At 61.5% G+C, this 11,873-nt stretch overlaps 1 protein-coding gene across 1 annotated transcript; it reads right to left on the bottom strand.

Moving 5' to 3' along the window:
• Positions 1-30: 30 nt before the first annotated feature.
• KEAP1 (kelch like ECH associated protein 1) lies at positions 31-8,541 on the bottom strand. The gene is made up of 7 exons (XM_054051804.1): positions 8,457-8,541; positions 7,360-7,649; positions 5,889-6,175; positions 3,436-4,121; positions 2,327-2,532; positions 1,293-1,469; positions 31-431 (listed from the first exon to the last, which is right to left on the bottom strand). The coding sequence occupies exons 2-7, from the start codon at positions 7,622-7,624 to the stop codon at positions 265-267; spliced, it is 1,788 nt and encodes a 595-aa protein (XP_053907779.1). The 5' UTR covers positions 7,625-7,649; positions 8,457-8,541; the 3' UTR covers positions 31-264.
• Between the last annotated feature and the right edge of the window lie 3,332 nt (positions 8,542-11,873).

Here is an 11,873-nt window from a genome sequence, read left to right as displayed (position 1 = left end):
TCTTTTTATTCATGTAACAACGGGATTTGGGGAATCATTAAAACCAGTTGGGGTGGAAAATAGGGATAAATCCAGTTCCTGCCATTCCCAAAGCCAGGAATGGGGAGGGATTGGGGGGGGTCCGGTCCGGTGGGGGGCGGCGCTGCCATTCCAGCCCCTCCAGGCCGTGTGTTTTTCCGCCGCCGTGGTGGGGGAAAAAAGGAGGGGGAAGAACCAATTCCGTGTGTCCTCCCCGGCCCCAACACCGCCACGGCGGCACCGGGGTTAGCACGGACATTCACCTCCGTCCATTTGCTTCCGGCACGGCTCCATGGTGATGGCGACGCCTACGCCGCTGCGGCCCGACGTCATCCGCGTCACCTCCGTCCAAGCGTCTGTGGCGGGATCGTAGCATTCCACCGAGTCCAGGAAGGTGTGGCCGTCATAGCCGCCTGCGGAGAGCGGAGCCGTGCCGTCAGATCCCGGCTATCCCGGAATCCCTTGGGTTGGAAAAGCCCTTTGAGATCCCGGTTATCCCAGAACTGGTTGGGTTGGAAAAGCCATTCGAGATCCCGGTTATCCCGGAATCCGTTGGATTGGAATAGCCCTTTAAGATCCAGGAATGGGTTGGGTTGGAAAAGCCCTTCAAGATCCCATCTATCCCAGAATCAGTTGGGTTGGAAAAGCCCTTTGAGATCCCGGTTATCCTGGAATGGATTGGGTTGGAAAAGCCCTTCAAGATCCCATTTATCCCAGAATCAGTTGGGTTGGAAAAGCCCTTTGAGATCCCGGTTATCCCGGAGTCGGTTGGGTTGGAAAAGCCATTCGAGATCCCAGTTATCCCGGAATCTGTTGGGTTGGAAAAGCTCTTCAAGATCCCACTTATCCCAGAATCAGTTGGGTTGGAAAAGCCCTTTGAGATCCCGGTTATCCTGGAATGGATTGGGTTGGAAAAGCCCTTCGAGATCCCATCTATCCCAGAATCAAGTAGGTTAGGAAAACCCTTCAAGATCCTGGAATGCTTTGGGTTGGAAAAGCCCTTCAAGATCCCAGAATGGTTTGGGTTGGAAAGATCCCGGTTATCCTGAAACGGATTGGATTGGAAAAGCCCTTCAAGACCTTGGATTCCAATCCTGATTCCAGCACGGAGCGGATGCTTCCCGTCAGATCCTGGAATCACTTGGCTTGGGAAAGCCCTCCAAGAACCTTGGATCCCACCCTTCATCTCAGCACAGAGAGCGACCGCATCCCATCCCATCCCATCCCATCCCAACGATCCCGGAGCGAAGCGTGAGTCCCGTCCCGTTCCCTACCCAAGACGTAGATCTTGCCCTGATGGACGGTGACGCCGAGAGCGCTGCGCCGGTGCCGCATGGGCGCCACGAAGCTCCAGGTGTCCGTCTCCACCTCGTAGCGCTCCGTACTGTTGAGCTGATCCGTCCCATCGTACCCCCCCATGGCGTAAATGCAGTTATCCACCGCGCAGACCCCTATGGGGGGGGGAAAAAAGGGGGTGAGACCCCCCCAGAACCACCCAGGGACCCCCCAAAAAACCGTCTCCACCCCACGCGCTGCGGTTCCCAAAATCCGTGATGTCCCTCATATCCCGGTGTTGTCACCCCCCCCCCCCCGCAAAATCCATGTGTTCCCTCCGAAAAAACTCTGGCACCTCCCAAATCTTGGGGTCCCCCAAAATGTACCCCAAATAGTGACCACCCCCCCCCCCAAAATCCAGAGGTCTCAAGTCCTCGTGGCCCTAGATCTCTGTGACCCCCCCAAATCCTGGTGTTCCCAAATCCCGGTGACCCCCCCCCCATACCAGCACCCCCAAATCTATCACCCCAAAACCCCAGTGACCCCAAATCCTGTCACCCCCAAATCCCAGTGACCCCCATGTCCTGATGACCCCCATGTGCTGGTGTTCCCAGTGACCCCCAAAATCCAGTGACCCCCAAATCCATCATCCTTAAATCCCAGTGACCCCCCACAAGTCCTGGCGTTTGCCGATCCCAGTGTACCCCCAAATCCCAGAACCCCCAAATCTTGCCATTCCTCCTGTCCCCTCTAAATCCCATCAACCCATAATCCCTGCTGTCCCCAAATCCCAGTGTACCCCCAAATCCTGGTGTTCCCAAATCCCGGTGACCCCCCCCCACACCAGCACCCCCAAATCTATCACCCCAAAACCCCAGTGACCCCAAATCCTGGTGTTCCCAAATCCCAGTGACTCCCAGATCCCAGTGACCTCCAAATCCTGGTGACCCCCAGATCCCGGTGACCCCAAACTCTCCGTATCCTCCACCCCCAGTGACCCCCCCCCCCCCCCAAAATCCGGGGTGTCCCTCACCGGCGCCGCTGCGGATGGAGCCCATGGGGGCGATGGCTCTCCAGGCGTCGCTCTCGGGGTGGTACCGCTCGGCCGAGCGCAGACGGGCGCCGCCATCGAACCCCCCGACGGCGTAAAGCAGACGGTTCAGCACCGCCACCCCCACCCCGATACGGGGCGACAGCATCGGCGACACCCCCTGCCACTCATCCCGCTCGGGGTCGTACCTGGGGGGGACACCCGCACCCCCACTTACACACCCACATCGGACAGATTTGGGGTCCCCCCAGGGCAGATTTCCCCCTCCCAGCCAGATTTGGGGTCCCCTAAGGGCAGATTTACCCCCTCCCAGCCAGATTTGGGGTCCCCATTACCCCTCCCAGCCAGATTTAGGGTCCCCAAGGGCAGATTTACCCCTCCCAGCCAGATTTGGGGTCCCCCCAGGGCAGATTTACCCCTCCCAGCCAGATTTAGGGTCCCCAAGAGGAGATTTCCCCCCTCCCAGCCAGATTTGGGGTCCCCATTACCCCTCCCAGCCAGATTTGGGGTCCCTAAGGGTCAGATTTTGCCCCCTCGGGGTCAGATTTACCCCCCTCAGCCCCAATTACCCCCTCCTGGAGCAGATTTGACCCCCCAAGTCCCATTTTTTGCCCCCCCAGGGTCAGATTTACCCCCCCTCACCCACAATTACCCCCTCCCCGTCTCATTTTTGCCCCCCCCGGTCAGATTTACCCCCTCTCAGCCCCAATTACCCCCTCCTGGAGCAGATTTACCCCCCCCAGCCCCAATTATCCCCTCCCCGTCTCATTTTCTGCCCCCCCCCAGGGTCAGATTTACCCCCTCTCAGCCACAATTACCCCCTCCTGGAGTAGAATTACCCCCTCCCCGTCTCAGATTTACCCCTCCAAGTCCCATTTTGTGCCCCCTGGGGTCACATTTGCCCCCCCTCATCCACAATTACCCCCTCCCCATCTCATTTTTGCCCCCTCCCGGTCAGATTTGCCCCCCCTCATCCACAATTACCCCCTCCCCATCTCATTTTTGCCCCCTCCCGGTCACATTTGCCCCCCCTCAGCCCCAATTACCCCCTCCCCATCTCCTTTTCGCCCCCCCCCCCCGGTGTCCCTCACCTCTCGACGCTGCTGTGGTGGATGCAGCCGTGCGATCCCCCGACGGCGTAAATCATTCCGTCGATGACGCCGACGCCGATGCGGTTCCGGGGAACGCTCATCGGGGCACACGGAGACCACCGGTTCGTCATCGGATTGTAACAGTCAATGGCGGCCGAATCGGTGTTGCCGTCGGGCGAATTATTCCTCCCTCCGACGGCGTAAAACAACCCTCCCACCACGCAGCCGCCCAACCCGCTGCGCGGCTGCTGGAGGTCCGCCAGGCGCAGCCAAGAGCCGTCGCGGGGGTTGAACGCTTCCAAGAAACTCAAGGATTGCCGGAAATAACCACCGGCGGTGTAGATGAGTTGATCGACTTTGGGCGTCCGTCCCGGGACGTCCGGCGTGGGTTTGTGAAGGGTTAAATCTTGGAAGATTTGGGCCAAATAATCTTTGGAGCGGGAATCGGAGCGGAGGATTTCGCACTTTTGGAGTTGGACCTGGAGGAAGTGGGGGGTGAGGGAATGGCAGCGGACGGCGCGGAGCAGCGCTTGGACGTACGGGCGCCGGTTGGGACAGTCGTGTTTCACCCAATTGATGCAGGCGTGGAAAACTTCCGATTCGCAGCGGACGTTGAGCTCGTCGCGGCTGATGAGGGTCACCAGCTGGCAGTGCGAGAGGTTGAAGAACTCCTCCTGTTTGGACACCTGGAACGCGGTGGAAGAGCGTCACCTCCAAACCCCGGCGTTCCCAAACCCCAATGATGTCCTCCAAGGTTCCCCAATCCCAGGATCTCCAAAATCCGATGGCCTGAGATCCTGGTGTTCCCAAACCTCAGTGTCCTCCAAACCCCAGTGTCCTCCAAGGATCCTCCAAGTCCTGGTGTTCCCCAATCCCAGAACCCCCAAAGTCCTCATGTCCTGAGATCCTGGTGTTCCCAAACCTCAGTGTCCTCCAAGTCCTGGTGTTCCCCAATCCCAGAACCCCCAAAGTCCTCATGTCCTGAGATCCTGGTGTTCCCAAACCTCAGTGTCCTCCAAGTCCTGGTGTTCCCCAATCCCAGGATCCCCAAAACCCCATGGGCTGAGATCCCAGTGTTCCCAAACCCCAATGTCCTCCAAGTCCTGGTGTCCTCCAAACCCCAGTGTCCTCCAAGGTTCCTCCAAGTCCTGGTGTTCCCCAATCCCAGGACCCCCAAAACCCCATGGGCTGAGATCCCGGTGTTCCCAAACCCCACTGTCCTCCAAATCCCGGTGTTCCCAAACCCCAGTGATGTCCTCCAAACCCCGGTGTCCTCCAAGGTTCCTCCAAGTCCTGGTGTTCCTCAATCCCAGAACCCCCAAAGTCCTCATGTCCTGAGATCCTGGTGTTCCCAAACCCCGGTGTCCTCCAAATCCTGGTGTTCCCAAACCTCAGTGTCCTCCAAGTCCTGGTGTTCCCCAATCCCAGGACCCCCAAAACCCCATGGGCTGAGATCCCGGTGTTCCCAAACCCCAATGTCCTCCAAACCCCGGTGTCCTCCAAGGTTCCTCCAAGTCCCCCAAGTTCCTCCAAGTTCCCCAATCCCAGGATCCCCAAAGTCCTGATGGGCTGAGATCCCGGTGTTCCCAAACCCCGGTGTCCTCCAAATCCTGGAGTCCTCCAAGATGCTGGTGTCCCCCAGATCCCTGGTGTCCTCCAAACCTCAGGTTCTCCAAATCCCAGTGTCCTCCAAACCCCAGTGTCCTCCAAAATCCCGGTGTCCCCCAAACCTCACGTTCCCCAAAATCCCTGGTGTCCTCCAAACCTCACGTTCCCCAGATTCCAGTCCTCCAAAATCCTGGTGTTCTCCAAACCTCAGGTTCTCCAAATCCCTGATGTCCTCCAAATCTCAGTGTCCCCCAAAATCCTGGTGTCCTCCAAACCCCAGTGTCCTCCAAACCTCACATTCCCCAAATCCTGGTGTCCCCCAGACCTCAGGTTCTCCAAACCCCAGTGTCCTCCAAAATCCCGGTGTCCCTCCCCCAAACCTCATGTTCCCCAAAATCCCTGGTGTCCTCCAAAGCTCACGTTCCCCAGATTCCAGTGTCCCCCAAACTCCTGGTGTCCTCCAAACCTCAGGTTCTCCAAATCCCTGATGTCCTCCAAACCCCAGTGTCCTCCAAACTCCTGGTGTCCACCAAACCTCATGTTCCCCAAATCCTGGTGTCCCCCAAACTCCTGGTGTCCCCCAAACCTCATGTTCCCCAAATCCTGGTGTCCCCCAAACTCCTGGTGTCCCCCAAACCTCACGTTCCCCAAATCCTGGTGTCCCCCAAATCCTGGTGTCCCCCAAACCTCACGTTCCCCAAAATCCCTGATGTCCTCCAAACTCCTGGTGTCCCCCAAATCCCGGTGTCCTCCAAACTCCTGGTGTCCCCCAAATCCCGGTGCCCCCCAAAGCTGAGGTTCTCCGCTCCCCTCCGCTCCCGCCCCTCCCGCCGGCGGTCCGTCACCTCTCCGAAGTTCATGTAGATGTACTCGCGGGCCTTCTGGTGGAGGTCGAGGCAGCCGATCTGCTCGGCGAAGTTGGCGATTCCGATGGCGTTGCTGGGGTGGAGTTGTTGGATGAGGAAATCCGAGCAGGCCCGGACCACGCTGTCGATTTGGTACATGACGGCGCCGTTCATCACGTGCAGAACGCACCTCTCGCCCACCGCGATGGACGCCGTGTAGGCGAACTCCACCAAGCGCTCCATCACCCGCGGGTGGACGCCCTCGATGGGGACCACCTCCATCCCGCCTGGAGGGAAGGACCCGCCGGGCACGCGGCTCAGACTCTGCTCGCCACAACGCCCTCTGCTCCCCACAAACCCCCTCTGCTCCCCACAAACCCCTCTGCTCCCCACAAACCCCCTCTGCTCCCCACAACGCCCTCTGCTCCCCACAAACCCCCTCTGCTCCCCACAACCCCCTCTGCTCCCCACAAACCCCCTCTGCTCCCCACAACCCCCTCTGCTCCCCACAAACCCCCTCTGCTCCCCACAACGCCCCTCTGCTCCCCACAAACCCCCTCTGCTCCCCACAACCCCCTCTGCTCCCCACAAACCCCCTCTGCTCCCCACAACGCCCCTCTGCTCCCCACAAACCCCCTCTGCTCCCCACAACGCCCCTCTGCTCCCCACAAACCCCCTCTGCTCCCCACAACGCCCCTCTGCTCCCCACAAACCCCCTCTGCTCCCCACAACCCCCTCTGCTCCCCACAAACCCCCTCTGCTCCCCACAACGCCCCTCTGGTTGCCACCACATCCCTCCAGTTGCCATCTCCTCCCTTTGGTTGCCATCTCCTGCCTTTGGTTGCCACAACCCCCTCTGCTCCCCACAACACCCCTCTGGTTGCCACCACATCCCTCTGGTTGCCATCTCCTCCCCTTGGAAGCCACCCCATCCTTCCAGTTGCCACCCCATCCCTCTGGTTGCCATCTCCTCTCTCTGGTTGCCACCTTATCCCTTTGGTTGCCACTTCCTCCCTTTGGTTGCCCCCCATCCCTTTGGTTGCCACCTTCTCCTTCTGGTTGCCACCCCATCCCTTTGGTTGCCATCTCCTCCCTTTGGAAGCCACCCCATCCTTCCAGTTGCCATCTCCTCTCTCTGGTTGCCCCCACATTCCTCCGGTTGCCCCCCCCATGCCTCTGGTTGCCATCTCCTCCCTCTGGTTGCCCCCCATCCCTTTGGTTGCCATTTCCTCCCTTTCATTGTCATCTCCTGCCTCTGCTTGCCCCCTCCTCCCTTTGGTTGCCCCCTCCTCCCTTTGGTTGCCCCCTCCTCCCTCCGGTTGCCCCCTCCTCCCTTTGGTTGCCCCCCCCTCCCTCTGGTTGCCCCCTCCTCCCTTTGGTTGCCCCCTCCTCCCTTTGGTTGCCCCCCCCTCCCTTTGGTTGCCCCCCCCTCCCTCCGGTTGCCCCCCCCGGCTCCGGTTGCCCAACGGACCTTCCCGTAGCCCCGCGGTGAACATGGCTTTGAAGACGGGGCTGGAGGAGGCGAGGACTACTTTATGTGCGGGGAAGTCGGCGGCGGCGTCGCCGCGGCGGTACCGAACGCGTAAGGTGACGTCGCAGAGCTGTCGCTGCAACCGCAGTTGGTTCATCACCGCCAACGCCGCCACCGGGTGTTCGTCCAGGCGGTAACTGAAGGAACCGCCGCGCGCCGACGGCGTCACCTCCGCCGCACACTCGGGGGGAGGCGGGGAGGCCATGGCCCCCCCCAAGCATCGCAGGGACCTGCGGGGAGAGAGGGGAAACTGAGGCACGGGGAGAGAGGGGTGAGGCCATGGCCCCCCCAAGCATCGCAGGGACCTGCGGGGAGAGAGGGGAAACTGAGGCACGGGGAGAGAGAGGTGAGGCCATGGCCCCCCCCAAGCATCGCAGGGACCTGCAGAGAGAGAGGGGAAACTGAGGCACGGGGAGAGAGAGGGGAGGGGAAACTGAGGCACGGGGAGAGAGAGGTGAGGCCATGGCCCCCCTCAAGCATCGCAGGGACCTGCGGGGAGAGAGAGAGAGAGGGGAAACTGAGGCACGGGGAGAGAGAGAGAGAGGGGAAGCTGAGGCACGGGGAGAGAGAGGTGAGGCCATGGCCCCCTCCAAGCATCGCAGGGACCTGCGGGGAGAGAGAGAGAGAGAGGGGAAACTGAGGCACGGAGTTAGGGGAGGGGAAACTGGGGCACGGAGTTAGGGGAGGGGAAACTGGGGCACGGAGTTAGAGGAGGGGAAACTGAGGCACAGAGTTAGTTAAGGGAGGGGAAACTGAGGCACGGAGTTAGGGGAGGGGAAACTGGGGCACGGAGTTAGAGGAGGGGAAACTGAGGCACAGAGTTAGTTAAGGGAGGGCAAACTGAGGCATAGAGTAAGGGGGGGGGAGAGAGGGGAGGGGGACGGGAACCCAGAGCTTCCCCTTAGGGAAACTGAGGCACGTCTTTCAGAATGGGGCGGGGGGTTTGGGGGTCCCAAGATCTGGGGGGGGGGGGGAGAGGAACCCCAGGAAGGGGTTTTGGGGGTCCCCGGGGGGTGGGGGGGGTCCCGGTCTCTCACCGGCCGCGGCGGCGGCTCCGCTCCGAGGGGGGGGGGGCGGTGACTCAGCAGCGCGGGGAGGGAGGCCACGCCCCCTCGTGACGTCACCGCCGGGGCCACACCCCCTTCGCGCCAAGATAAGAGTCCGGCGGGAGCGCAGAGAGAGAGAACGGGAGACGCGGGTTCGAGTCCCGCCAATGACACCAGTACATGCCCCGCTGTGCCCCAGTGGCACCAGTACGTGTCCCAGTGACACCAGTGCGAGTCCCGCTGTGCCCCCAGTGACACCAGTAGTCTCCCAGGACCCCTTTAGAGCCCCCCTGGGACCTCTTTAGTGCCTTCCAGGACGCGTCAAAGACCCTCTGGACCGTTCACGGGACCCCTTTAAGGCCTTCCAGGACCCCTCCAGGACTTGTGGAGCGGTTTGTGACCACTTTAAAGCCTTCCAGGATCCCTCTAAGACCACCAGGACCCCTCTAGAGCCCCACGGGACCCCTTGAAGGCCTTCCAGGACCCCTCTAGAGTGCTCTGGAACGACTTCAAATCTTTCCAGGACCCCTCCAAGACACCCAACATCCCTCTAAAGCCCCTTAGAAGGCCTTAAACAGGTCCTGAGGGCCTCTAGAGGGGTCCTTGAGGTCCTCGATGGGTCTGGGAAGGCCTTAATTGAGTTCCAAAGGGCTCTGGAGGGGTTCGAGGGGTCTTTGAGAGGTCCTGGAAGGTCTTAAATGGGTCCCAAGTGCCTCTAGGCTCTAAATCTGCCACCATGCTGTACGGCACGCATGCGCAATAACTCTCTACAAGCGCCGCCATGCTGTACGGCACGCATGCGCAATAACTCTCTACAAGGGCCGCCATGCTGTACGGAACGCATGCGCAATAACTCTCTACAAGGGCCGCCATGCTGTACGGCACGCATGCGCAATAGCTCTCTACAAGGGCCGCCATACTGTACGGCACGCATGCGCAATAACTGAAGGTTGGGTTGATTCGTCCCGTGGTCAACAGTTGGGGACAGCGGCGAAGCGTTTGTCCCTTAAAGGCCTCTGTGACGGAGCGATGAGCGCCGCCGTCCGCCCCTCACGGGAGGCGAAAGAAGGGCCACAGCGGCGCTCCGTTCTCCGCGGGGGTTCTGTTCTCTCCTTCGTTGGTCCCTTCGGGCGTCGTTTCTGCCGTGAGTTTCAGGGAACGATTTGCGTTGTGGTTTTTTTTTTTGTTATTTTGGCCTAAAAAAATCGCTTTGGGATGCGGCGATTTCCGAGAAGCGCCACAACGAACGCCTTCAGTCCGCGGTGTCTCTCGGTCCGAGTCCAGAGGGTATCGAGAGCCTTCGTCAGTGGGTATATACCCTTTATTGTATCTCCATCCGCTGGGATCGGGGGGCACTTATATACCCTTTATTGTATCGGTATTCCCGTTTATTGTATCTGTAGGCACTGGGATTGGGGGCACTGCGATCGGGGAGCACTGGGCGGTACTGGGGGCACTGGGATCGGGGAGCACTGGGCAGTACTGGGAGCACTGGGAGCACTGGGATCGGGGGGCACCGGGGGCACTGGGATTGGGGGGTACCGGGAGGCACTGGGAGCACTGGGCGGTACTGGGAGCACTGGGATCGGGGAGTACTGGGGGTACTGGGAGCACTGGGATCAGTGGCACTGGGGGCACTGGGAGCACTGGGATTGGGGAGTACTGGGCGGTACTGGGGGCACTGGGATTGGGGGGGTACTGGGTGGTACTGGGAGCACTGGGAGCACTGGGGTCAGTGGCACTGGGAGCACTGGGATTGGGGAGCACTGGGTGGCACTGGGAGCACTGGGATCAGTGGCACTGGGAGCACTGGGATCGGGGGGTACTGGGCGGTACTGGGGGCACTGGGATCAGTGGCACTGGGAGCACTGGGATCGGGGAGCACTGGGTGGCACTGGGAGCACTGGGATCAGTGGCACTGGGAGCACTGGGATCGGGGGGTACTGGGTGGTACTGGGGGCACTGGGGTCAGTGGCACTGGGAGCACTGGGATCGGGGGATACTGGGAGCACTGGGATTGGGGAGCACTGGGTGGCACTGGGAGCACTGGGATCGGGGGGTACTGGGTGGTACTGGGAGCACTGGGAGCACTGGGGTCAGTGGCACTGGGAGCACTGGGAGCGCAGGAGGCGCCCCTGACGCTTGATGGCCTCTCGGCTCGGGGGAGTCACGGAGTCCTCTGCAGGACCCACGTCAGACCCATAACTGCCCCACAGCTGCCCCATAACTGCCCCACAGCTCCCCCGCGCCCCCCATGAGCCCCATAACCCCCCCCGGCCCCACAGCTGCCCCACAGCCCCCCCAGCAACCCCTCAGCCCCCCATGTCCCCCCCCATGTCTCCTCCAGACCCTATAGCCCCCCACAGCCCCCCCCAATACCCCCCTGCCCCACAGCTGCCCCACAGCCCCCTTCATAGCCCCCCCATCCTCCATAGCCCCCCAATGCCCCCCCAACCCCATAGCCCCACCCCGAGCTCCCCCCCACAGCCCCCCCATAGCCCCCCACAGCCCCCCCAGCTGCCCCATAGCCCCCCATAGCCCCCCAATGCCCCCCCAACCCCATAGCCCCCCCCAGCCCCCCCTCACCATCAGAGCTGGGGGGCGCAGTGGGGGGGTCCTCGGGGGGGCTGAGCTGCACCAGGGGCTGAGGGGGGGACCCCAAAACCAGTCAGGAGACCCCAACAGCCCCCCCCACACCAGTCAGACCCCCCCCCAAACCAGCTCACACCCCCAAAAAAGGACTCAGGGACCCCCAAATGGGCTCAGGGCCCCCCAAAGGACTCAGGGACCCCCAAAAATGGCCTCAGGGCCCCCCAAAAAGGACTCAGCGCCCCCCCCAAATGGGCTCAGGACCCTCCAGAGGACTCAGGGCCCCCCCAATGGCCTCATAGCCCCCCAAATGGGCTCAGCCCCCTCGTTCCCACCTGCCGTGGGGCGCCGTGGGGCGGACGCAGTGGGGCGCCCCCCGTCCCCCCGAGCAGCGCCTGCAGCCGGGCCCGAGTCTGCGCCAACAGCTCCCGGGGGGCAGAGGGGGGGGGCAGCGACCCCCCGGCCTGTGGGGCGACCCATAGCGACCCATAGTGAAGTGAACCAACCCACTGCCCCACAGCGACCCACAGCGACCCATAGCGACCCATAGTGAACCAACCCACTGCCCCACAGCGACCCATAGTGACCCATAGCGACCCACAGCGACCCATAGCGACCCATAGTGAACCAACCCGCTGCCCCACAGCGACCCATAGCGACCCATAGTGACCCATAGTGAACCAACCCGCTGCCCCACAGCGACCCATAGCGACCCATAGTGACCCATAGTGACCCATAGCAACCCACAGCGACCCATAGTGACCCAAACCACTGCCCCACAGTGACCCATAGTGACCCATAGCGACCCATAGCGAACCA

This window comes from Cuculus canorus, chromosome 30, assembly GCF_017976375.1.
Source record: "Cuculus canorus isolate bCucCan1 chromosome 30, bCucCan1.pri, whole genome shotgun sequence".
NCBI lineage: Eukaryota > Metazoa > Chordata > Aves > Cuculiformes > Cuculidae > Cuculus > Cuculus canorus.
The sequence above is the reverse complement of the archived record's forward strand: the minus strand, read 5'-3'. Positions and strand labels throughout refer to the sequence as shown.

What these genes read in the sequence shown, in the direction of transcription:
- KEAP1 (XM_054051804.1), bottom strand. Translation starts at nt 7,624, where the DNA reads ATGGCCTCCCCGCCTCCCCCCGAGTGTGCGGCGGAGGTGACGCCGTCG. An exon ending in CACCGCGGGGCTACGGGAAG is followed by an intron (nt 6,176 to 7,359) that starts GTCCGTTGGGCA and finishes CCTTCCCTCCAG; the next exon opens with GCGGGATGGAGGTGGTCCCC. An exon ending in CTCCATCCGCAGCGGCGCCG is followed by an intron (nt 1,470 to 2,326) that starts GTGAGGGACACC and finishes CCCCCCCCATAG; the next exon opens with GGGTCTGCGCGGTGGATAAC.